At 45.3% G+C, this 27,312-nt stretch overlaps 2 protein-coding genes across 2 annotated transcripts in view; one reads left to right on the top strand and one right to left on the bottom strand.

Annotated features, from left to right (window-relative positions):
* Positions 1 to 27,312, bottom strand: part of MAPKAPK3 (MAPK activated protein kinase 3) — a 108,011-nt gene that overhangs the window by 52,422 nt on the left and 28,277 nt on the right. The gene's annotated exons all lie outside the window — the stretch shown is intronic.
* Positions 5,341 to 14,643, top strand: CISH (cytokine inducible SH2 containing protein). The gene is made up of 3 exons (XM_005512374.4): positions 5,341 to 6,213; positions 10,789 to 11,015; positions 11,509 to 14,643. The coding sequence occupies exons 1-3, from the start codon at positions 6,167 to 6,169 to the stop codon at positions 12,009 to 12,011; spliced, it is 777 nt and encodes a 258-aa protein (XP_005512431.2). The 5' UTR covers positions 5,341 to 6,166; the 3' UTR covers positions 12,012 to 14,643.

Below are 27,312 nucleotides of genomic sequence, written 5' to 3'. Positions count from 1 at the left end.
TAGATGTTTTTGTTTATTTATTGATGTTTGCTTTTTGAAGTTTAAAAAAAAAACAGTACTATTAGAGGATAAGAGCCAACTACGGCAAAAATTCTTTCATCCTCACAAAAATCCCTAAAACTGTAAATTAAATATTAATCCTGTTTTTACCAAAAATCCCCAACAGCAGCAACACAAACCAACTCATTTCAAGAGAGAATTTAGTAGCTCAGCTATGCCTGCCTTGCCCCAAACTAGAAAAGTAGCTTATAGGAGAAAATAACCCAACAATAAGGACCTAATCTTGCAATAAGTTTTGGGTCAGCAGTCCCACTTCTCTAAGCTAGTGTGTTAACCCTGTGAAGCTTCATATTTCAGCCAGCACACGGTTTGGGTATGCTGTTCCTGATTTTATCATGTCTTGGATATCAGAGGTACCCATGAACAGAGAGCACTACTGTTTAAATCCAGAAAGTTAATTTTGGCTGTCCCACTGGGTATTTTCATTGCCTTTTTGCAATTCAGTAGCAGTAATATCTGGGATCAAAAACATTTCAGACTTTCAAATATCTCATTTCTTAACAAAAATGAAATGAAATACCTGAGTTTGCTCTAATCTGGAGAGCTAAGAAAGCTGATGTCATCAAAGGTTCTTTGAGGGATGGCATATTTTGGAGGAGTGATACTTACCTGAATGCTACAGTTACCTGAGTTTATTTACATACAAAAGTGATTTGCACAGAGGTTTGTTCTGATAACAATGTCTTGTGGAAATCAGTATCAGCTACAATAAAGAAAATAGCATAGTCAACTGGAAAGATAGTGACTTGTTTTTCTGAAACACTGCTTCCTCTGACTAACAGCTTTATATTTTTCCTGCTATTATGAAAAATCCACTCTCTGGGATTCATTATATAGATGTCACCAAGGATAAAATCCTCTGTATTGTCAGGTTGAAGTGAGGACACAGCTCTTTCTGACTGGGTGGTTGCAACAACCTTATTAAATCTCTCAGGAAGTTCTTCAGAAACTGCGTCTGTGATATTAAAAGAAAGAAAGGGCAGCTCTAAAGAACAATATTGTGACATGAAGGAGAAGAAAAGAAGCTTCTTGTAGGATCTTTAGTCTGTCATGTACACAGTGGTCTGAAGCAGAGACTACATACAGGATTTTTCACCTATCCTGTTCTGCTCTGGAGGAGTAGTTTTACCCATACAACTAGGAAAGCTGATCAGCAAACAACCTAGCTCTTTTCTTTCTCTTGATGAGCTGAAAATAGGTTTATAAAGCTCTTTCATGGGAAGTGATGTTTATCTGATGTTTTGTGATCACCAAACCAGAACAATTTCTCTTTTACTCTCAACACCCTCTGCCCTGACCTTGGACTATAACGTGGTTTCTAGGAGGAATGACAAATTCTAGCTATGAACCAGCTGCTGGTGAAGAAAAGGGAATTCTTGAGAGCACCAATCTCACAATCTGGAGAGTGAGTCTTAACATCTGATGTAGCTCCTCAAGATTCCTTCCTCCCTTTAGCATATACTCAGCAACTATTATTCAATAGAAATATAGAAGAGGGTAGGACAGTTGCTTTTATAATCCTGGACTCAGGCACCTTATTACAGATACCTTGTCTTGGTCATTGAGAAGGTTTGGGGAGGCTCCATCCCTGTTCCTCCACTAAGCCTGCTGTCTGGGGATCTTAGAGCAGAAGGAGCCCTGGGACACAGCTTATTTACAGAGAGAGACAGAGAGGTACCAATTGGACATTTCCATTTCACCAGAAAGTAAAAAAAAAACAAAAAACAACCAAACAACCAAGAAAAGCATTTTTCATAGAAGTATAATAAACCAAAAGCATCATAAATCTCCCAATCTGTCTACAGAAGACAGTGCTTCATTTTATGCTGCGGTGAAGCACAACAAATTAATCTCTCTCTTTCATTGAGAGAGATTCTGCAACTAATGGGTATGGCGACATTATCTGACAGCCCTGGGGTGGCCTTCCAGGCCACTCTGGAATACAGTTTTTGCAGAAACACAGCGTTTGATACAAGCAGAAAAGTTTCTAACAGATGCCGTCATCTGCAATCGTCTTCTAGGTCACCGCATGCCAGCGAGCCTACAGACAACGAATACTGTGAGTTCCTTACAGTAACACCAAGGTAGTTTTTTTTGTAGCCCAAAATGAAGCCTGTTGCTGTCCTGCACATCCTGCTGCTGCATGGAGCAGCTCGGATGTCCCTGCGTCCACGGCCCAGCTCACCCACACTCTGGAGCCTCCTCCACTGCCCCACACCAGGCTGGGAAATCAGAACCACAACAGTTCAGTAAGTCGCCCTCTTGTAGGTTGTTGATTACAGAAACTGGCGTGCCCTACTCAAATAACGAGACTGCCCATCTAACAAAGGAATAGATACTTATTACTATTAATGTTTGTTTAGCCACATGCCAATCCTCATGTTACAAGACAGACTGAGGGTCAGAGGTGGCCCTATGGCCAAACAGCAGCCAGAGGGGCAACTTTCTTTGTCTTTCATTTACAAGCTTATAGTGAAGGTAAGTCTAGTCCCCAGACACACAGACCTCTCACAAAAGTGATGATTTCGGACGGCATTTAACATTACACGAGCTCTACGAGATTACAGAAATGTCCAACTGTGCAACTGAAGCAATGTAACCTGCCCTTAGAGGAAAGGGGACCCTGGCCGCCTGTCTTCTCAAGCACACATGGATCAGTAGATGGTGCTGTTGTGTTGATGAACTTTCCTAAAGGAACTGGCTCACGGTTTCTGGATTTTCTTACCTCCCTGACTTCATCGTGAGCTTTCTTTGATACGTTTGACAACTAAACTCTATCACTCGATACCGCTCAACAATATTGCTTGTTACTGCCTCTGCAATGTCTTAATTCTTCAACATTGAACCCCAGAGAGCCATTTAAATCAGTATAAACAACTAATTTGTTGTAACGCCACCAATTTATATTGAGTGTGTGTAGGTAACCAACTGCAGGAGGTCTGGGGCATTGACAAATTTGGCACACTGTTCTCTTTCCTATTTAGAGCATTACCATGATCCTGAGAAATGACAACGAGGGGCAAAACATTCAGGTAGAGTAATGAAGTGCTACTGAACGCTACTGACTTAAAACTGATCACTAACTTTGTACATAAAATAGCCCAGCCACTAGCCTGAACATTTTCTGAGGTGGGCCCCTACTAAAGTTTCCAGTGAAGACGAAAGGTGCTTTCAGTAATTCTCATATACATTAGCTACTTTAATTTAATGGTCATTTTTCAGGGTCCTATAGGACTCATGAAAACAGCAGCACAGATCTAGCGACTGCAGGTGGAAAACCACTGCATCACAATGTGACACGTACTGAATAACACAACATCTGCACCAGTGTGAACACCTGTGCTGCGTCCGCAGAGCAGAAACGAAGAGCTGCCAACTGAGACCTGCTTCTGCACATGATGTTTCCACTGTAGTTCTTAGCACTGCCTTCCTGCTCCAGAGGCACAAATGAGTACTCAAACAGCAGAGCCTGCACACAAAGACTCTTCCAGAAGATCACTAGATGGAGCCCAATTCTAAGTAAAAAAGCCCCGTAAAGCTACCTTCTCCGTGTCTGCGCTTGGCTGCAGAGCTCCTGCCTCACAGCACGCCACAGCTGCGATGTCAGTGTCCTTTCCAAGGCTGAAGATGAATACCTTCTGAACCTGCAGGTCAACTACAACCTGCAGGAGACTCTCTACTCTAGGTTTGCTCAAATCCATCGTGCTGCTGCACCACGAACATGAGGTTTTAAATAATGCCCAATGGAGATCTGAAGTAGCACATGCGTGCAGGCTTCCCCCTGCAACCCAGTGCCAGAGCTGCAAAGATAAACCTTCAAATGTCTTTCGGCTGTTGTGCTTGCTGCGCACAGAATGGGTGAGGATCAAAATTCCTCTCTCCTCTGCTAGCCCCTTGCCTCTCTCATGAATTTATGTGTATTCAGATGAAGTGTTAGCTGAAGTCTGACTTAGGATCAGAAGGAAACAGGTCAAGGGGCACATGCACAATGCCATTCCCATCCCTCTGGATACTCAGCACCTCTCTCTTTGAATAGTTCTGTATTATTAGTGGCGCTCATGACTGCACTGTCCCTCACACAGAAAAGACAAGGAAGGGAAGCATGCAGCAGGCTAAGAGGTTGCTAAATGAAACAGTGGGGAGTTAAAGGCTGATTCAGGAGCTGAACATAGGATTCCTGCTCTCAGGCTCACGTCCTGGCAATGAGAACATCCTTCTAACTTTACCCTAATCATCACCTTCCCCTTCCCTTCCCTTCCCTTCCCTTCCCTTCCCTTCCCTTCCCTTCCCTTCCCTTCCCTTCCCTTCCCTTCCCTTCCCACACAGCCCCATTCACTTTGGTTCTGAACAGCATCACAATTACTAATATTTTTAAATATTCAGTCTACTTCAGTAGAGGTGACAACCCACTCTCACTTTCTCTGATTTCTGATGTGAAGAGGTAGCAACTTGTGGCAGGAAAAGAATAACCAAGTTTTGTTATAAAGTGTTTAAAAATAAAAGGTTCAATAACCCTCAATGTAACTGAAATATTTCCTCCTGGGTCACCCGATTTTGACAATGACGTATAAATGCAGGACAAAATGGTGGTGGTGCAGCCTTTCCCAGGAGACTTAGTCAAGCTGAAATCCAGTTTCATAAGGGATTCATTCCCAGATGACCCAGACTCGGGGCCACCCTATGCAGTGCGACAACCGTATTTTCGCCGTCCAGACTACAAGATGCTACAACACGGTGTTCTCCCGGTGCGTGTCACCGGAGGGCAGGGGCAGCTGCGGGGATGGTCGCACCCCCCCAGGCTGTCACCCCCTTTGCCTTGCAGCCTGTCGGGGTAACCCCCGGTCTCCGGGCGCCTCATCCCCACGCCTGCCAGCGCCCAGCCACTCCTGCGGCCCGGACAGAAGGCTGACACTCGAGAAGGGCGTTAAAACTAAACTTAAAAAATTACAAATAATAACTACACATACATAAAGAAATGCGGTAAACGAAGTACGAATAAATAACCAAAAAGCTACAGCGGAGCTGGAGGGCGAGGCGGACAGCCCAACTGAGCGCAGCAGCGGCGGCGCAGGACCCCCCTTCCTCGGCCGTGCGGGGCCGCCGCTGCCCCGCGCATGCGGCGGGCGGGGCCGCCGGCGCCCATTGGCAGGCGGGGGAGGGCGCACCGGCGCCCATTGGCGGGCGGGCGGCGGCGGCGGCGCCCATTGGCGGCGCCCATTGGCAGCGCCCGCCGCGGCGGCCCCGCGTTCCTGGAAAGTTCTTGGAAATGGATCAAAGGCGTTTCCGCGAACACGCGCGGCGGCCGCTCCGCACGGGCGGCAGCTCCGCACAGCCGGCCCGGCCCGGCCCGGCCCCCCGCCCGGCCCCGGAGGGCTCCGCTCCCCTCCCCTCCCCCGGCGGGCGGTGCTGACATCAACGCGGCCGTTATGGACACTTCTATTTATACCTTTTTTTTTTTTTCCGCGTGGCTGCTATCGGAAGAGTGATGTGAACACAATACGATTCCAGGAATCCCTCACTTCCTGGAACAGATTAAAAGGGGCAAACAAAAGATTACTTAGTAGGTTGGGTTTTTTTTTCTCGGAGCTTCATTAGTCCTGGAGTCAGTGAACAGGCAGGTTGCTGCTCTGCCGGCTCTCCTCCCCCAGACATTCGGGGAAATATTATTTATTGGTATCTATTTATTATTATTTCACAGTGCTCTGAATATTTTTTTCGAAAAGATTGCTCTGGCAGAAGATTACTTCCTCTTAAAATATATATAATTTCCCTTTTCTCTGGTTATTTTTAAAACTTTTTTTGTTGTTGCTGCTGTTTTCTGAAAAGCAGAACAAGAATACATGCTTTTCTAAGGCACTGGGAGCGCACGCATTTTCCAGGCTGAAGTTGCTAAACAATCTGCAAAGTCTCTTGGACAGTCCGATTTGCCTTTGTGTCTGAACCACAACCCACTGCGGAAGGGGTTTGCTGGGACTCTCCAGCCTTCTGGTACCGTGAATCCCGAACTAGAGGCTGGAACTTGCTCGATTCTGGGAAGCAGAGAAAAAGGAGACGAGAAGAGAAAAAGAGAAGAGCAGAAAGCATTTCACGCTTTCTTGAAGACTTAATGCTTTTCCCTTGGTCCAGGAGTGACATGATCCTCTGTGTTCAGGGGTAAGATACTCTAAAGCCTTCTTTCAAAAGCTGTGGCTTAATAATCGTAATTAGTAAGATTCTCTGGGACAGTTTTTGAGCTTGTGTGAGCTGCCATGTGTGATTGTAATGGAACGGAATGACTTACGCTGGCCGAGCACCGAGTTGTGCGCGTGTGTCCTGTCTGCTTTTTGGATTCCATGGCCAAAAATCACGGGACCATAAAGTACTCCCGATTTCTTTGCTTCCTATTGCTGAAAAATTACATGGTATTTAAATCCTTTGAGGGAGCAAAAAATAGTAACAACTTGGAGTGCATTGTTGAGTGGGGTTGTGCAGCACCAACAGGACACAGCCTGCGACCGCAGGTGTTCCCTAAGAGCCTGGTGGAAACAAACTGCTTACAGGGAAGCACTTCCCAGACTTCAGATGCTTGTGTCTATTTCTAAGTAAATATTTATGCTAAACACATAACTTCCTCTTCCTGTTGCTTTTATGGGTAAGATGAAATGTACGTCCATATGTACAGACTTGCCAATACATGACATTCTATAGAATGAAAGCCACTGAACGCCTTTGTTCAGCACAACAGGTAATGTCCAGATCTCTCCTCTGGTACTGGTGTTTTTGCCTGTCAGGGTCTGTATGATCAGCTCAGATCATCAACATGTGCAAATACCTGGTCTGCAGGAACCATCCAGCATTTTTACACATGCTGCGTATTTGGCAAGTGTCAGCATTTGTTTCAGCCCGAGCTGTAATGTCAGTGTTTCTCATCCCTCCTGTGCTCCGCAGATTTTCCTCATTTGCCTTGGCTGCTTTAAAAGACTAAAGCATGGGGATTTTTCTGCCATTGCCCCCCACAGTCTCTTTAACAGACAAGCAGAGCTCACGCTTACCAATACTTCCCTACTATTCAAGTGGGCTTGTTCTCACTCCCATTTTCAGCCTGCTGCTGCTGCAGTTCCTATAGCCAAGGCAAAGGGAATTAATTTTCCAATTTAGACTTTGTGAAACCCTTATCTGAAGTTTTTCTCCAGGGCTAACACACCAGAGCTACTGCTTCTCTTCACCCACTAAGAACTTGTTATGCAGTCAGATGTGTAGATGCTTGTCTCTTAATATCTTTTTAATGACCATTTATTGCTCAGTTTTCACTATTCTCTGGGATTTCATATACCCTGGACTCCATACTTTCCCTCCTATTTAGACCAAGCTCCCAAGGGAGTCTTGGGACATAGCAGATGGAGAGTGGCTTGACACACTTTTTCTTGTACTATTTGTACTGCGTTACAAAATTTTAGCTTACCAGCAAAGTAACTACAAAGGTAGCACTAAATGATATCGGACATGTCCGATTCTCTTGAACTTCCTTGGCTTTCCAAGGCTTTTTGAAACACTAATTGCCAAAGCCCCGGGAAGCTCATTTGCTGCTTCTCTCAAGATTCCATGCAGACTACCAGCTAGACATGCCAAATTTTAAATATTTGTTTTCTTCCTCATTGCAGCTGTTGTACTAACACTTCACTCCTTTCAGTCCTGACCCTCCACCTGTCTCTCCTCTACCTCTTTTCTTACAAGGACTAATTATTTTCAAATACTTGCTTTGCCCCATTAAAGGGCTGACTTTTTCACGTCAGCGTACCTTTTTCAACAAGACCTTATCCCAGCAAACTCTTCTTGTCCCTCTTGCCAATGTACTTGCATTAAAAGTTGCAGTTCGCCATTACCCACTGATTCTTCTGCTCTCCCGTCCCTGCGCTTGGAGCTGCTCTGGTCACAGCAGCAGCTCTTTTTTCTTCAACATGTGTAGAAAGTTGATTGGGACACCAGCTCCTCGCAGTCTATGAGAATTTCTAATCCCCCTCCTCTGTTCCACTGGGTCCTTTGAGAGAACAGGTGCACAAGGCCTTTTTGCAGGTGGAGAGAGGGGCATCAGGCAGGTATATAGAAGGAAAACAAGACATATACAAGCATGGTCCTTCTCTGGCTGTGGTGGAAGAACCTCCGCAGTGACTGTGTGGGGGTTTGGGCTCCTTCAGCTTCAGGTATCAGAAAGTCCAAGGTGGCAGAGAGTGTGCCCAGTGGGAAACCTCACCTCAAGCACACGGGCTCTGCTTCAGAGAGACCCACAGCGGCTCTGTAAAAGAAACCTACTGACCAATTCACACAGTTATTGTGTCTTTGGGAGGACTGAACTGTAAGATGGTACAGCCCTTGAAATTAAGAACTTTTTGCAATGAAACAGGAGTACATTTCCCCAGGTAGCTTTGCTATCCTTCCCTTGCTTCCCAGTCTCTTAGCCAATTCCAAATTTCCTCTCCAAAGTAGGTATATAAAAAGAAAAGAAAAAAAAAAAAGTAGTTCCATGCAAGGAACAAGAAAAATTTTTCTTGTGTTCAAAAACCTTTCTCAAAGGGTAGGCCAGAAAAATTTTCCAGGAAAAAATAAATTCAGAGAGATTTGGAATTTAGACTGCAGTATTCAAGTTCTGGGGAGTGAGTGGACAGTGCGTGGTGCAGGACTGATTTTACTTAATATTGGTCACAGTCATTTTCAGCCCAGTGAACAGCTGGTGTAAGAACACACCTGGGACAGAACGCTCTGCCACAGTCCTGTGTTACACCCTCTTTGCACAGCGCAAACAATTATTTTAGTTTCAGTACAGTGAAGGATCTAATTTATGGTCCTCCTTGTTCAAAAAAGGGGGAAATGAAGGATCAGGAATCTCCTTTCCCCAAGAAGGCAGGTAGCTAGACGTGCATGAAGACTGTCATATTTAGAGGGAGACATCTAAATCTCTTTAAAAATGCTGCCCTCAACACCTACAAATGTAGCTCAGGTGGGACTTAAAAGAGAACTCTGAGGTTTCCCAACAGCAATTTCCAGCTCTAAGAGCTTATTCAGCCCCACTATTCTGTGAAAGCCATTGTGAAAACAGTGCCTGTGATCACGGGTGTCTGCTGAAAGATAAGGGCCAGAAATCACTTTTAGTAGGTTTGGCTTCCTACCCATTAATAGAAATTAAGAAGTGAGGATCAATTGCCATGCATTTCAAGTAGGTGTCTTGCTTCTGAAATGTGATTTGACATATGGAAAAAGGAAGAATGTTCCTTTCTAAATACCAACAGGATGGCCAATGACCACTTCTGCCATGACCAAGAAGTGTCTCCATAGATTCAATTTTACCAGTGGTTTTACAAAAACCTTATTCCAAACCTACGTGGTTTTATTAGAAATACGGAGTCATGAAACTCCATCATGGCTCTCACTCTCAAATCATGGTGAAGTTGTTTTCAGCTTCTCTTTAATCTACTTTTCCCCCCAACCCCTTCATCCTGCTCCCCATCCCATACCTGGGACTCAGCAGTTCGAGAAGGTGGAACGCAGCTATGATCAGGTGAAGATCATTTTATAACACGTTGTATGTACCTAAAATGCCACTACTCACAAAGAGCACAGAGGAGGAGGAAAATCGGAAGGGAAAAGTGTATGACTTTGGAGTCTCCTTCCACTTCTCTCTGCAGTGATGTGGGAGAAGGCGGCTGCCTCCTTTGCAATCACCGTCAGCTCCAGTGGTGCTGGGACGACCTCACCTCGAGGACTGTGTTGTATTTCTCTGAACACTCAGCCATCTTTTATGTTGCGTGTCTGAAGGAATGTCTCAAGCAAGTGAGCACATGTGAAGGGTATAACACAGGCCACACAAAGGCAAAGAGCCTAGAAGAAAGGACAGAAACTAATGTTTTTGCTCAGGAGCTTGCCTGGGAATTAAGATTTCCATGGCCCCCAACATCCACGCTCCCCTGGAGCTCTGCCTTCCTTTAGGAATCTCCATGCTGCAGAGAAGGAGCATGTGAGAGCTCCAGGCTTCATGGAACTGCACATAGATGCTGAGCGGCTACACTAATGCTGTCCTTAGGGCACAGAGGGATTAATGTTCATAGCAGCTCAGTCATGACAGATCCTCCTGCTGCTATAATCCCGCAGGGATTACAGTCGCACTGAAATCTCGGTCGTGCCATTGAACGCTAGGGTTTGTGTAGTGCACAGGCTTGGCAAAACCAAGAATTCCAATTATTCTACTATAAGATCAGCTCACTCTGAGTTCTAACAGACACATTTAGAATCAGGTCAACTTTGAGCAGAAAGCAGGTAGGGCAAAACCCAAGCTATTCCACATTCTGCTTCTAATTATATTACAGTGAATGACTAACAAATCCGGTGGCAGAAAAATAAATGTTCCAATGTTTTAATGATGTAAGCGAAGCAGTCATGCTGCTGTGAACCTTATTGGCTCTGAAACTACATATTAAAAAGCAACATCTAACAAAAATCAGATTTCAAATCAACCTAAATTGCGAGATAGATTACCTTTCCCAAGGCAAAAGAGGCTGACTGTCTGTCCCTGTTTCTAAGAGTTCATCTTCAACTGTGTAATTTTTCCCCTCTTGCCTCTCTCTGTTTGAAACATAATCATACTGAGGATCTGTTTATAAAACATAACATGTTGTAGTACAAAGTAGCATGCACTGAACAGATGCTGCAACCTATTTCAAGGCAAGGAAAAATAGCAGAGTATGCCCTTCATTTCAGACCTCATCCTTTGCTGGCAGAGGAGAAGATCAGGAGACTGTCGCTCAGGGAGCTTGCGGTGGATCTGTCGGAGCCGATCATGCAGCCTCTCCCCGTCACAGCCTTCCAGGAGGAGTCCACACCTGCCTTTGCAGCACCAGTTCCAGACAGCAACCCACCTCAGACACGAGACCCTGAAGAAGACCTTGTCTGCATTGCAAAAACCTTCTCCTATCTGCGGGAATCTGGTAAGACTCAGCTCACAAAGTCACCAGGTCAGAAGGCTACAGGGAGTAGGGAGCCAACTCGCAGTCTGAGCTCAGGAAAAATCTCCTGATCCCACTTAAGATAGGAACCTGGTTCTGTCACAGCCATGGCGGACTCTTGTGGATGTAGCAAGTGTATGTTCAGTCTCTACAAACTTGTATCATGAAGTAATTTATCACTAGTGTAAGCCAACGCTTTGGAGAACGAAATGGAAAAAGGCCCCATTTTCCCTGTAAACTGCAGCAGCTGCTGCACAAGTAGTCACCCCATCCCAAGCCCCAGCACAGCAACGTCAAGCACAGCTAGGAAACCCTTGGAACTTGACATATTCTTAATTTCTCAAGGCCTTACCAAGTTTGGGCTTGGTTACTTCCCAAGCCCTGAGCTCAGTAGTCTTTGAAGTTTCTCTAAATACATGGCCAGTCATGTAATACCTTCTTTCCCTAATGAGTTCTTTCGGGGATGCTTTTCCAGGTTGGTACTGGGGATCCATCACTGCCAGTGAGGCCAAGCAGCATCTCCAAAAGATGCCTGAGGGCACCTTCCTGGTACGGGACAGCACCCACCCCAGCTACCTGTTCACACTTTCTGTCAAGACCAATCGAGGTCCCACCAACGTGCGCATCGAATACACTGACAGCAAGTTCCGGCTGGACTCAAACTACTTGTCCAAACCTCGCATCCTGGCCTTCCCAGACGTGGTCAGTCTCATCCAGCATTATGTCATGTCCTGCACAATGGAAAGCAAGAATGAGGCTCCTTACCCGCCTCCGTCTCCTCTACCTCCCATGCAAAAAGAGATGGCAGCAGCTGCAGTACACTTGAAACTCATCCGGCCACTCAGCCGCAAAGACAACATCCCCAGCCTACAGCACCTGTGCCGGCTGCGGATTAACAAGTCCACAGCCGACGTGGACCAGCTCCCTCTGCCCAGGCGGATGGGGGACTATTTGAAGCAATACCCTTTCCAGCTCTGAGGCACGGCCGTTGTATCTCAGGCACGACAGACAGGGACAGAAATGAGGGAACTTCATGTCTTTGTCCCGCTAAAGCGTGGCTCAGCTGGGCACAGTAAAGACCTGATTATCAGCAGAGACTGCATCCACCTTTCCTCTCCCCATCTCTCCAAATCCATTCCAGCACCAGGGAGGAGTTGGTTGTTTCAGTGAACAACGGGACACGATCTGAGCTCTGAACCTCAGGCCGCGCCGACAGTGGCTGTGAGAAAGTGCTGTAGGCATGTGCACACTACTTGAATTTCAGAGTTGCTGTGACACCGGAAATGTTAACATTGTTATTTTCGCTATTTATTTCCATGGCAGTTTCTCTCCTCATGGTATTTTAAAGCACCTTTTAGTTTTTTATTTGTTTGTTTCTTTTTCTTTTGTGGAATTAGAAATAGAAAAAAGTCTCCCAGCCAAGCAGCAGCCAAAAGTCTGTGGGAATTTGGATGTGGATTCACATCCAAATAGTACCTGTTTGAGCCTGTCCCTGTAGCAGGTCACAGGAATCCACATCCAAGCTCCGCCAGACTTCTGGAGTACGTGGGACTCAGATGACTGTATCTAGACCCACCTCTACAGAGGTAAAGAAAGAGTATTTTTTTTTCTTCCTTAGCTACAGGGGGCTGGGAATCATAACCTCAAAAGCAGCTTGCACATCTCCCAAAGATGCATGCTGTGCCACAGGTTGCAGACAGGAGACTTCTGTGAGGAAGCCCTTCTTTCTTGAGAGCTCTAAGCAGAGATTCTGGATACTGAGCTTGGGCCAGGGAGCACTCATCCCATTTTTTTTCACCTTCTCCAAAGCAAGTTTGTGACAAAACATTTAGAAATAAGTAATCAGAAACCCAGCTTTCTTATTTGCAGGCAGAGGCATTCCGTTTCAGAGCACTCTACATATGGCTTGCATTTTGAAAGTGCTTTTCCCTGACATTGCCCTTGTCTTGTGAGATGTGGGGCAATGTCAGGGGTCTCCTTGACCAGAGGTTCGGAGACAGCTCTGCTGAGCTGCAAGGACAGACACAGCTTCAGGATATTTATTTATTTATTTACGTCTGGGGGGTAACCAGTTGGAAGCACCTCAGTACGAGAGCTGTCCCTCCCCTCTGCTGACACAATGCCAAATCAATGCCAAATGGCCAGTTGCTCTGCATCTGCCAGAATTATTCACAAGCCACGTGGCTTCAATCAGAGCCAGGCTCTAGCACACTGGAAACCACAATTCAACTTCTCTGTTTGCCAAAGCCCAGACCTCTGCTGTCCCTTTCTCTGACTTGCATGTTTGTTATCTTTGACTTTTTGCTCTGGGTTTACCTCTTGCACCCCATCCCTTTCCCACCCCTGCAAATGAAGCACAATGGCTCTCCCTTGCTCTTCTGCAGGTAGAAGGGACAAACAGCAGCCGGGATCCTTCCCAAGCCAAGCACAGAGAAGCTGCCCTTTGCTCTTTGTTCGCATGATCCCATCACCTTCTCAGTCCGTGGCAGCCAGTCCATGCCACCGAGAGAGTAGACAAGGGAACAGAGAGGTCTAGAGAAATTATCTTTTGCCTTCTTTTGCCCCTAAGACCCTATAACTTGATCAAGCATGAACCAATGTTAAGGATTCCTTGTTCATCCCTCCTTGGGACTGTCTCTCTAAGGCTCTGTAAACTGGAAGAGACAAATCCCAGCTCTACCTGAGGGTTGAGAGAGGAGATGGAAAAGGATGGGATGGTGATGCAGGAGACAAGCTCAAAAAATTGGTGGAGTTTCTTCCGCCCTCTTAAAGCTGCCCAAAGGGACAAGATGGCCTGATGTGCTTAGTCAGTGTCCTTTCTTCTTTTTTATTTTTCTCTCCACATTTATACACGTTAGTGCTCTTGCAAGCTTTGTTTTTGATACTTTGATGATTGACAGCATGCACGTGTGATGTCAGGTTTGCTTTTTATTATATCCTTCCCCCTTGCCTCACATGGCAGCAACTGAGGGAAGGTACTGAACGAGAATGAAAACTTAGAAGACAAAACAAAAAAAACCTTGTTTTTTTTTTAAATAACATAAACCACATACCACTGAAAAGGCTTCCTTTGATCCAAACACCTCTATCCGCCTGAGGACACTGGGAACAAGGAAACCACAGCTCTTCAAGGAGCAGCAGTGATCTCAGGAAGCCCACATGGCTTGGCCACAGGCTTGGTATCTACAGCGTGTAAAATCTCAGAGAAATGTACAGTGGAAAGGACGAGCTGTTCAGCTCTCTGAAACTTGCCTCCTACTTGATCTTTTCTCTGTTGGGGGTAATGAGAAAATCAAGCTTGCAGGTTTGACCTTGTTGCCCCAGGAGAGCCCAGCTAAAATGGGAGAAGCATGTTCCGAGAAGGAAAGCCTGGTTAATCCCCAGCAGGACAATGAGAGGCTAAGCTGAAGGCTGTAAGCTTATATGGGCAGGGACCATGTCTGTTGTTTGTTCCGCATCTAGCACAATAGGGTTCTCTAGGTGCTACTGCAATACAAAGAATAAACAATACAGTTACTCCAAAAAGTCAGTTTCTTCTGTCTTGAGACCGTTTGTTAAAAATCATTTGACTTGGATTTTAAATAAACATTTGAAATATATTTTAAAACCACACGATGTAGAAGTCTTTGGTAAAATCCAAATGGACTAATTCATTTTCTGTTCACAGAAATTCTGCCCAAGAAGACTGGACAACCTCTTGACCTTTTTTCTTTTTCCAAACAGGACGCACAACCCCTTAATCGGGAGAAAAACCCTTCAGATACTACAAGAGTTAACACCAAAATCATCCTAAGTGTGGGCCTGGTTTCTACCACACACAGACAAACAGTGACAGACCTCAAGTCCCAGCTTACCAAAGGCTTAAAGAACGTTCCTTAATGATGTAGGAAAACACAGGCGTTATTTTTGTATTGCTTCTGCATGCCATAGAAAACCATCACAATCTAGGGGAAAGGAGATGGAACGTAACTGAAGTTTGGCAACTTGTTTACAGCAGGCTTCAAGTTGGCCTCAAAGAAAAATTCTGCTCACGGTAGTGTTGAAAGACGAGTTCACGAAAGGCAGACCATGCTTTGGATAGGAGGCATCAGCTTTTTCCCTATGTTCTGATGCCGCTGGGCTTCCGTCCCCCCGTATTTGCAGTCTGGCCTGGCACCTTTCCCCTTCTTGTCACCTCGCACCAGACACAGCAGGCAGGGAAACCCGCGGGGAGCTGGATCTGCCCCACGGTGTCAGAGGGAGACAGGGGCCACCTCAGCCATCCCGCCCGTGTGACATGCAGAACACACTGAGGCAACCCCATCGCTGGCATCACGCTGCTGCAGCCCCTTTGCACTCGATGCCCAGGAGAAACGCCTGTGCCATGGCCCCCCCCATCCCACCCGAAGCAAAGCACAGGGCACTCCCAACCACTGCAAACCATCAAACGTGCTCAGAGAAAAACAGAAGCTCAACTAGCTCCTCTCTGTCATTCTCCCTTTCTGAAGCCACTGGCTTCAACGTTCAAACTACTGCTTTGAAGTATTCCTAAAGCACGTGCTGTCCCTTCTGTGTCAGCCGTGGGGCTGGAATTCACTAGCAAACGTCGTTTCCACCACCTCATCAACGTGAGTCCGTGGGTGGATTTCCACTGTACAGCAACCACGAAATGTTGGCAGTGGAATAATCTGCTCAGGTGTAAGTTGTTAAAAACAATCACATCCCTCTTGGTTTTACAGGAAACATGGAAAGCAAGCTAGAGCAGGGTAGAAACAAAACATAATCAAAGGAAGTAGAAAAGTGAAAACAAAAGGAAGGAAAAGCAGCATCTATCTTTAAAGAGGAACTTTGAAATCCCAGAAAAATACTGAAAAGAAGGATGCAGCATTTCTGACACATTATTAAGTAATTTCTTACTTTCTTAGCTAGGCTAAACTCTTCCCCCAGCTACATATATGAAACCCTGCTGCCCACTTTCTGCAGATTGAGAGCACAAAAAATTGGCATGAGTCAGGTCAATACATAACTGCAGTCATATGTGGTTTTACTGCTTCGGCTGTTATCTTAACAACTCCCACTCCTGCACCTTCAGCACATTTTGTTAAAGCAAACAGGTTCACGTTCTGAGAACTCCTGTGCCAAAGCTCTGTGCAGAATGAACTGATTTTTACAATTGAGTTCCACGTTGCTGGAAACAGAGGCATTCGTGGAAGTGGAGGCTGACCTTCCTAATCACTGAAGTACAGCTGCAACACCTCTCCCAGAGACACCCGTTTGGTTTGCTGAGCCAACACAGGACAATTGGGTTGGATTCTCTCTTGCTTTGCAATTTCTGACTGTAGATAGACACCTGGACATGGAGCCCTCACTGAGAGTCTGAAAAGCAGACTGAGAGGACAGGGAATATAAATCCCCATCCGTGATGGCAACCATGCTACCACGGCTCACTGCCACAGCAGAAATACCCTGCAGTTTGTCAGGCACATATGGTATCATTTTCCGCCTTAAATAATCAGCCTTTTGAAGTAGCGACACATGTGAGGGAAAAATAACCCATTTTATGTGCACATCCTCTCAGCCTTACTGAAATCTTATTCCTTTACCCAGATGCTCTCAAGTGCACAACTTCCCTTAGCTCAAGCCAGATGAACCAGTGAGAAATGAAGTGAATTAGCAGAGTATTTAATTATCTTACAACAGATCTGGTCAGGTGTTTCAAGCAATTGACTTATTACATGGCATTTCTTGTCCAAATTCCACTGTCAGTCTTAGCTACTACCTATGAAATTAAAAGCTCAAGAGCTCTTCTGCTCTGTCAAATTACATTCTCATGTTCAGATCTGTCACAAGCCAATCACCACGGTCCTTTCCTGCCTCTCCCTAATGACTGCTGAAGCACTTGCAGTCCTCATGGAAATGTGCTTCCCCAGCCCTGAGCCCGTCAGCAGCCCAAAGGTCTGGAGCACGGGGTAAAGCCACAGCCAGAGAAGATGTGACGGAGCAGCTTCGGAAGCCAAGTAACATCTTCCAACTCAGCTCCTAGCAGCATTGTCACAACATCTATGTCTCATTTTCAGTGGATCCCACCTATCATTCACAGGAGAAAATGAAAGAAAAATCAGAGTAGGCAGCTCCTTATGAAACAAACCAGCCAAAGGTGAAAATGAGGTATTATTTAAAGAGATCTGCCCTGTCCTTGGGCAGAATCGTTCACCCTTTTGCCTTTTTCTGTTCACAGCAACCTGGCATTAATTTTTAAGAGGAAGTACAAGGGAACCCAGTCCTGCCAGTATTGCCTAACGGCATGATAGCAAAAAGAGGGCTATGCAGTTGCTAAGTGCGTTGATAACACGTTCAGACTGAGACTAATTTCTTTTGAGACGTGTCTATTTTCTGCCCACACCCAGTTCTGCCTATTTGTTTTTTTATAATCACGGGTGCCAGAGTGTTAGGGAGCACAAACACATGGAGACACGGCTTTATCTGGAGGGTAATGCTTTATCTGGAGGGTAATACTGTCTCGTGTGGACCCCATTCTGATCTTCCACTTATGCTTCCTCAAGAAACAAAACAATTGTGTGGCTTATACACTGCACAAACAAGTAAGCCAAGGGGCCCTTGGGAACAGGCATAATGCTGCAACATCAATCAGACATCCATCATTACCTCCACTCTACATCAAAAAACAGGTTTAAAGGAAAATGACAAAGTGAGCCTGGAAATAAAATTAGATCAGAGTCTTTCAGTATTCACATCATGCAGATGGATGAGTGTACACAAATGTACTCTTGCAAATTTTATAAAGAACTAGTATTTTTTTTAACTTGAAAAATGTTTATACTATTCAGAGAAAAGGCTAAATGGTAGGCAAAATGGACACCAGACAGAAGAATCATTTTGCCAGCTTCACTGTTAGCCTGGGCATTAAACTTCAACAGGAAACTATGAAAAGTAAGGAAAAAAGTAAGTAAAATACAATTTGAGTTTTACATAATAATATAACAATCTTAGTAAAAAATTTAGAGGGCTTTTTGGATTGGTAAAGGGGAGGGAATACAAAAAAGCTTCAGAACTTTAGCTAATGTTCATTACAGATGAGACTCAACGAAAAAGGAAATTTTACTGCAAATCATCGGTGGCTTAGTCCTTGCAATTTCCTTTCAATGAGCTGTGGTAGCACTCCCAGCCGGAGGAAGCTTGTCGGGCTAGATGGCCCACAGTCAGCTCCACACAGACCTGGTCTTGACTCTTGCAAAATCATTTGAATAATTTAAATAGAGAAAAGACCAGACCCCAGAGAAAGCAGCCTGACTCAGACGAGGAAAGTAATCAGTCAGAACTGCTCCCAGTCTGACATACCAACCTAGATTAGCAGAAAAGGGAATGGGAACTACTCTTGTGAATGGGAACTACTCTCACCCCTTTGCTCCTCTTTCTCAGACCTTCCTGGCAAGGGTTTTCTCCTGAATGCCATTACTTCCTGAATGCAGAGTGCCTGCACTTTGCAGCAGCTCAGATGTGCGTTGCAAAAATGAATACAATGTCAGTTTTTGCAAAAATAGCTACTTGAAGAGAGCACTCTATCTAGGCAGGAAAGGCTTTTGCTCTAATGTACCCCCACGCAACTACAGCGACAATAAAAATTGATACAATGCTTGCTACTGCATCATTAGATTGTCCAAACATATAATTAGAGACTTGGTATTTCTCAAAACCTATGGCACAGGAAGAGCTGGCCAACCAAAAATCAGTGGCAGAGCTCGGCCAGGACTCGAGCTTCTGGGAGTCCAGCCTGTCAGCCTGTTTAACTCCATCATGCAATTGCCTTGATCTAGAAGATACACTGCAACTTTTCAACAACTGCAGCTGGTGGAGAAGTGCTGCTCCATGGAAACAGCCCTGCCTATGAAGCCTGTAAAAAAAATAATGGGCCAAATCCAGGTTTGCTTCCATTAAGTGTGACGGGAATTCATTTACTTCAGGGCTGAATTTGGTCCACTTAATATGCCCTGCTTTACAGATGAGGATTTTATCCCTGGTGTAATTCTGACATGAATTCGCCATTAAAGGGAACTTTAACACTGAAGTGCAGCTTACTTATCACAAGAAAAACCTTCCTTCACACACTGCCCCACCAGCACGCACAAACCCTAGCCTGGACATGTCTTTTTCAAAAACAAAGGAAAGCTCATCGTGCACTGTAAAGTTCTCGCTTCACTTGTATTCACCTGCAGATATGCCAGTCAGAACATCTGCAATGCCACTTTGGGATGTAACCATCCGTCCATGGAAAACTGAGCAGACAAACCTGGACTGATCTCAGCATACTCCACATTGGCTAACGTGATGACAACTCCTAAGAACAACAGATCCAGGTTATATTTGTAACAAAGAGACAGCAAGACCCAGCACTAAACTCCGGGGGTGCCCATTCCATCCAACTGTCCCCTTGCTGCTTGTTCTTTACAGGCTCCCTCAATGCAAACTGGCAGAGAGAAGATTTAATGGCTGATCAGAGAGCCTGCGTAGCCCTTAATGTCAGGACTGTCTCTTCCCTAGAACAGCAATATGGTTTGAAATCTAGTTTACAGAAGGCAGAGCTGTGTTTATACTTGTCAGAAATTACCCAACTTGGCAATGATTCTTCCCATCATGCAAGTGCTGCCACAGTCATTGCCAAACACTGCAGAGGCAGAGTTCAAAACTACCTCCCAGCCTGCAAATATGGTGAAGAAACATATTGCACAGCGTGCATGCTATGTGCTTGCACATGTCTTAAAGTTTAAATAGTAATAAAAGATGTTGTTATGATTAAAATGTAAATCTGAAAAAGCCTAAAACATGACCTAATATTATTTCCAGGGAACTCTTCAGAAAAAATCCCTGTAACTCTTTTTGCAAATACCTCCCTCTCTTCTAAGCCCTTGGTTTTGGAACACTTCTTACATTCTTCCAAGACTGTGTGCAATTCACCCCTCTTTAATTCCCTTCCCTCCAGTCCTGTGCTATGGAAGTCATCTTGGCTGTGAGGCACTGAGCAAGATTTTGGAAAGAACATGCACAGAAGAGCACTGCAAGACCGCCGCGATGAGGCGGATCAGCTGTTCCCACATGGGGCCAACATGAGCACTCCATATTACTCTTTTCTGTCCAAGAACACAGGAGATTGAAGGCTTCTCTGTGCATGCAAAGCCTTTTCTTGCTGATCAGATCTCTAAGTGAGGAGCAGGGTTAGCGTGACCTGCCAGGCTGCTGACTCAGGGGTATTCACCAACAGCGGTTCCAAGCAAGAGCATGCAAATGTTGTAATGACCTCAGTGCCGCAGGGCACGGAAAACGAGCTGGGAGGAAGAGTTAAGTAATTTAGGTAGTGGGGAAACGCTTTGCTGCAGAAGTCACAGGTTGTGTTACCAAGTAAATAGCTGCACTTTCCACTTCCGGTGTGGACCACTCAGATGACACAAACCGGACCCATGTGCAGCTCCTACAGCCACCTCTTACTCATTCAGTCCATCTCTCTTCATCCACGTCATGTTCTGCCTGACATACTCATGCACCCCCAGGCTGCATTTAACCTTCTAGCTTGGCTCTGGGTTAAGGGAAGAATTTCATCGTGCCTTGTCAATCTGTGGGAGGAGAACAGATGCGCACACTCCCTAGTATGTGGGTCCCTCCTGTTCAGATTTACCATGTGAAGAAGGTATCCGAAGGCTATTATTTTTTAGGTCCCTTAGCTCTTTACTGCCTGGCTGTATAACACAGCCTGTGTTATCTGAAAAGATGGGCCTTTATTACATAAAACGGTACAAATCAGGCATGTAGCCAAAACCAAAATAATTCACATTAGTATCAAGTCAGAGTGTGACAGTGACTTGCGTAGTAAGTGATAATGTCACATGCTGGCTTCTTTTGTTCCCTAACACAGAAGTGTACCAGCAGATTTTGACATAAAATATGCACTGAACATCATGTTGGTATTATTTCTTCATATAAATCATGGTTTCTAAGGGAGGATCCATCACACCTACTGGAAGGGGAAATACAGTCCATTCTATAATGCAGATAAGCCCTGCTGCATGTTATCAATCCAGTCCTACTTCACTAATTAACAATAAAAATATACCTATTATCTTGCGTATGCTTCTTAACCCATTTGCTGAAGCCAACAAGCAGGATTCTGTATGCTGCAGTTTATTTTGTATTTTCCTGTTGGCCTATTATCACTTCCTCTGTCTCAGCTCTTAGAACAATTAGCTGATGGAAGAGCAATACTCCGGTCAAAAAGCTCCTTAAATCAAGAAGAATCTTTTCCTTGTGAGCCAAAGGAAACCCTCTCTTCTTATGCTTGGGTTGAGGGAAATAAGTAACTATCAAAGAAGCTGTTTCTTATTTGTCTCTTCCCATCTCCCCAGCAGCAGCAGCCCACATCCCTCCTCAGCCTACTACCCGGCTGGGATTAAAACCCCAAAGGCTTAAAGCAAATGCTGTATATCCTACAGTGATCCCTATAACAAGCATCGTTAATTCTTACTGGAGCAGAAAGGGAACGCTCTCCAAGTTCTCTCTGCAGTTATTGACAAAACAAATAACTTAGTGAAAAGGGAACATGTTACGGATACTGGTGGATTCTAGGTAGCCAGCTATCTCTTGTAACGACCCAACAAATACTGGATGACGTAGCTAGCTGAGGTCAACACTCCTCATACAGTTTACCTTGACCAGCTACAGAGATACAAATATTCCCTATGTCTTGCTGTTCCAGTATGTTTGCTTTTGAAGATGAGCACTTCCAAAGATGACATTACAGGAAACCAAAGTATAAAGGAATTATTGTTTTTTACCCTTGCCCTCAAGCCTACTATGGCTGGTGTAACTAGTACACAGCAGTGCTGGTTTGGAGGCAATTCATCAAAGCCTACAAAAGGAAGCACTTAGAATTATGTCAAGGAACACTAATGTTTCATGTATCTTTTGCCTTGTAGAAATGGCTTTTTGATGCAAAGGGAGATGAAGTCAAATTAGATTTATGTGTCATGATATCAACCAAAGGAAAAGGGGGAAAAAAAGGCTCTTCACCATCTCTGTCATTAGGCATTCATGCCAGTTGGAACCATTGCCAAAGAAAGAGCCTAGTTCATTATTGTGGAAGACACTCCCAAAATCATGCATGTGTGTTTGTGTGAAGAATGCTAGTGATCAAATATTGCTCACATAGGCGCTCTTCAGCTTCCTCTTCCAGCCCCAGTTTCTAAACCTTGGGATCAGTAAGTATGCCGAGATGATTCTGCTAAAAAAACAACACAAAACATGTTCTGAAGTCTTACTCCATGGGCACAAACCTCTTAATTTGCCCCCTACCCTGAAAGCATCGTTGGCTGTGATACTTTCTGCCAGCAACAAGGAAAAGGATGGTGGTACACAGGTACTAGCAAACCTACAAACAGTTAAAGCAGTGAAGTCAGCATAATGATATGGCAAAGATGTCAACAATCTGCAGAGAGAAGTTTCTGGACTGTTTTTTTAAATTTGATTTTTTAAATCTATGAACCCCAGAAATTGTGGGGTTTTTTTCTTCTTCTTTTTCTCCTCCTTTCCCAGTTGAACAGTGTGCACATTCAGGGAATGTAACAAAAACTGGCAAATAAAGGAAGTTTCCTCTTTCGTTCCTCTTGAAGAAGAGAGATGTTGGGGCTTTGTCTGCCCTCTTCATGGCCTCCAGAGGGGAGGAACTGTAAGTCTGAGGACACAAGGACTGAATGTAGGTCTCCTACCTGGTACTTGACAGAAGTGCATGGAAGAGCAGAGTTGTCATGTCATTCCTCCTTTCTGTTCCCTGCACTGCTGATCTGCTTCCATATCATCAGGAATTCTCCCAGCAGCACAAAATTATCAGTGGTGACCAGCCTGACCTTGAGATGCACAAAGACAGCTACAAAATTCAGCAGCTGAGAACAAAGTGGGACTATTAAAGCTATTTCAAGCCCTACACAGTTACCAAGTAACAATGTAGTATCTGTTTTAGAATGACAGCTCTCCCTGAAAAAAGGAGGTCATTTCTTCAATGTCAAATCGAAAACAGACCGTAGCCGTGTTCACTTACACCAGTTATTCTAGTTATCAGGCAGTTCCTATTGATATCTTAAACTGAAAGCAATCCTGTTACCCTCACTGAAAGATCCTTTGAACAACCCCAGAAAAGAGGATGTGTTATCGTTTATCTTCAGGGACAACATCCAGGGCTGCCTGCGGAGTCCCCTGGGTGAGGGGGCGTGTGGGACTGAGCTGAGCTCAAGTCCCCCAGACTCCTTCGCCGACCTAAACCCTCGTCTCGACTCGTTGCGCAGAGCCCCGGGCCAGACGCCCGGCTGGGAACCGCTGCGGCGGGAATGCCCTTTACCAACAACGGGCAAAGCGCCCGTCACCAAAATGAAGGCGGCGCTACTCAGGCCTGAGGAGTCTCCTGCAGTGCAATTTAAAAATAAACTCAAAAACAATTCCGGAGAAATGATTATGGCCAGTGCACAAAGGGGTTGGTTCTCTACGCTACCGCCTCCACTGAGGTCAAACTGATACAAATAACCTTTACAAAAAGAAAGTCAGTCCCAAAGCTATTCTGTACAAAGGTGACTTTGTCTTGCCCTCTGCAATGCTGTCTCAAATCTGAGCAAGAACTACTTGTAAGGGGCTCAACCTCCCTTCTTCCCAGCGCTGCCAGAGAAGAGACAAGTCCATCAGCTTGGTAGGATGATAAAGGAGAGCACAAGTAATTTAACTAAACCTTTTCTTTTGTCCCTAAGGCAATCAACTACATATTCCCATGCAGAGAAAAAACCCACATACATTTCTAAGCCTGGCTTTATAAGCTCAGGAACTAAAGCCGTGTCTTGGGATCCTAACCATATAAGGTCTTCCCTTGGTCCTTTCCCTCTCAAATGGAAAATACTTCAACTCGACCTCTCATCTGACAGCTCGCACCCTGTATTTTTAGTGCTCTTGCACAAACAAAAGCACCCAGCTCGCCGGTGTGCTAAGACAGCCCACCCGTCCCCATGGCGGCGGTGGGCAGCTCACTGCCGACTGGCATGAATCACAGTCGCTCTTTGGAAACTCACTCTGATTAAGCAGTGTAACATTAGAGTACCTGAACAGGTCTGTCTCCTCACGTCAGCTAATAAACTTTCCATGGGAAGCTGGATTCTGCTACTAATTACACCTAGCTACACCCCTCTTCTGACAAACACCTATTCCACCCTGTGTTTGCTCGAGAGAGGATGACTAAGATGATTTGCTTGGAAAGAAACCAACTACAAAAGAGCATTTCCCTCCTGCTGTATTCAAGCACCACATCTGATTAGTTTCACTTCCCTGTGCTGTTAAATGTCAAGTACTTCTGTTATGTGTACACTTATTTTTTTGAATCTCCAAAGCAGACCAAAGGAGCTTGGAAACATAATTTTTTAATTGTACTCAGCCTCCCCTGTATGGAAGAGTGCTTTTTGCCCCTTCGAAACAGTGCACTAATATTGTGTAACACATGCATAATACTTTGGACTTGATTTTCCACCTATTATTGTGGTAAACGTAGTGCGGCTCCCAGTTAAGTCACCCAAGCCATGGAAGTGTGTGTGGAAGGGGCGTCACAGCCTCAGAAACAGCTTTGATGTGGGAATGGAGGAGCTGGTGGGGAAACTCATGTCACTGGGCTGCTCATGCATCCCAGGGTGGGAAACGAAAGCAGAGCCATTTCTGACTTTTCACTAGCCAAAAAGCAGAATTATATTTGCTGCTGGTTGAGCAGGATCCTACCACAGATCAAACATAACATCAATAGCAGCGTGGCTCTTTTTTCTACTTAAACTTTGAAGAACCACTTGTGCAGGCAAGAGAACGGTCTACATCTTAGTGCCAATGGAACCTGCAGTCTGAGATGATGCTCACCCTGCACTACAGGAGCGGGGATAAATCCTGCGCTGGTTCCTTTCAGGGCAATAGTTTGTCATGCGCAGAGCCTGGCAGAACCCTGCACCCTCAGAGCACCCCAAGTCCCCCACAGTTCTGGTCTCAGTTTCAGGCACAAGGTAATTCAGTCCTGTCAGTGAGTTAGTAGTTACATAAAATCAACCTCTTGGAAGGCACTGTGAGTACACAGAGAGCAGCAAGCACACTAAAAATCAATGCACTGTCTTAGTGCGCTCGGACTTGTTGATCAAGACAAGCTCCTGAACAGCTGAAGCTGGAGGCCCCAAAGGCTTGCTGCTTCCCACTGTGAGACACACAGCAAGCACGGCTGCTCCACGCAGAGCAGGTGCCTGCACTGCCCAGCACAGCAGCTTCCGTCTGGCAGAACCAACGCGGGAGCACCTTCCCCTGCTCGCTCACGTCTCAGGCGGCACCCGGCGGACACGGCTCTCTGCAAGCTGGGGTGAAAAGCAACTTCCAGATCTTTCTTTTCCATTGCTATCTTAATTCCATACTGTAGCACGGGCAGATTTTTCATTTAATGTTAATTCCCTTAGGCCTCTGCTATTTGGACTGAGGTGGTATTTTTCCCTTCTTCCCTGAATGCCCTCAAACACTCGGCAAAAGCATTTGGTCAAGATCAAAGACGACACAAGCTTGAAGAGACTCTGTAAATACCAGAACATCTGTGGGACGACAATGATCCAGAAAGATGAGAACAGGCTCTATCACCAGATCAGCCCAGAAATACAAGCCAAGGAAAAGACCAAATCACAGCTACAAAATTTGCAATTCATGTTTGTTTCTCTAAAAGCAGAGAGGCAAGTCCAGTGCAAGTAAAACAGTGAAAGGTGAAGGAAAACAACATACAAACAGGAATATGGTCTAGAATTACAAATCTATGGTGTAAATAAGGAGCTGCTGAGATTTTGTGTCTCCAGAAATGAGAAGGATGCTGATGGTACCCGCAGAATATCGTGCAGCACCCAGAAAAACCACAGAAGGACAGCCCAGTGCCTTTACCATGCACGATGCTGCAGAACAGACTAAGACCCTACTGACGAAGAATGTGATTGAAGCTGTGTGCAGTCAGGCTGCAGAAAGGAAACTAAATAAGCTCTGAAAAACTATCCAGGCCCAGTCAGCCCTCCCCCAGACTGTCAGGTTTCTGTGGAAAGCCCATTGCTCCCTGGGGTCATTTTCATTGCGCTTCAGCTCTTCCAGGAACTCGGACATGCTGACAGCAGTCCCTCCTCTGCCAAACGCCCAATCAAAGCGCCCAGGGAGGTTTTTCTAAGGAAGCTAATTGAACATGTTTTATTAAAAATAAAAAATGAACAAAAAAACCAACACAACACCCACCACTTTGCTCTACAGGCAAATTCTATAAAACACAGAAAACCCAGAGGGCAAGATGCTAGGGACAGGATCAGCTGGAAATATTATTTAGGGAACCAGAAAAAGCTGATGACGAACTTTCCCTGCTGTGTGGAAAGGACATCAAGACCTGCACTTAGCCTGTGCCTTACCTCTTGTCAAAGGGGTGTCTGGGGTGGGAGATCAATGCCTGGAAAAGGGGTAAGGTGGCAGTTTTATGCACACTTCTCTGTGTGAGCTGTGGGCCAAAAAATGACTCAGAATTCACCATGTGACAGGACTTGTCATTCACTATGCAAACCCATTAGCAGTGATTAGCACACCAAAGTGGTGGAAGTAAGGCCAAGGACACTGAGAGCACACTCTTTATTTGTAGAGCTCCAGTTGCCCTTTCTGTGCTGTAATAACTTGGAAAGCAAACTATCTTCCTGCTGCACCGAGGTTCTGAAATTAATCTCAACATTACAAGGACACACAACACTGCAAAGCTGGGAGAGTCATACTTTGACCACCTAAAAAGTGTGAGGAGATATACCACTCAGATACACGTGATGACCCCATTCAATCCCACCTACACTCGACAGCCCCGCTCAGGAGTGGAAGGCTGTCTCAGGAGGGACCAGAGCACACATGGGGCTGAACGGGAAGAGAGCTCGCTGCTCTTGCGACCCAAGCTGGTGTCACCACGGCCATGTACCAAATGGACAGAGAAGCTCAGAGTAGCTCCAGTTTGAGCATCTTTTCAACACAACTTGCTGCATGTGCAACTTTAAAGAGAGAGCAGGTCACTCACCACTGTAGGTCACAGGTATGGATATAAAGATAGAGCAGAGGGGGAACAAGCTTTGAAACCTCATGCACACCATAGCTCTCATTGCAATGGCAAGATAAATAGAAATATAGTGATATGCCACAGATATTTATAGCAACTTGCTTCCTGAGGTTTTCTACAGGCTTGATGAAA

This window comes from Columba livia, chromosome 10, assembly GCF_036013475.1.
Source record: "Columba livia isolate bColLiv1 breed racing homer chromosome 10, bColLiv1.pat.W.v2, whole genome shotgun sequence".
In the NCBI taxonomy this organism is placed as follows: Eukaryota; Metazoa; Chordata; class Aves; order Columbiformes; family Columbidae; genus Columba; species Columba livia.
The sequence above is the reverse complement of the archived record's forward strand: the minus strand, read 5'-3'. Positions and strand labels throughout refer to the sequence as shown.

Coding starts and splice junctions, on each gene's coding strand:
- CISH (XM_005512374.4), top strand. CDS start 6,167: ATGCTTTTCCCTTGGTCCAGGAGTGACATGATCCTCTGTGTTCAGGG. Junction 6,214..10,788: donor ATGATCCTCTGTGTTCAGGG/GTAAGATACTCT, acceptor CCTTCATTTCAG/ACCTCATCCTTTGCTGGCAG. Junction 11,016..11,508: donor CTCCTATCTGCGGGAATCTG/GTAAGACTCAGC, acceptor ATGCTTTTCCAG/GTTGGTACTGGGGATCCATC.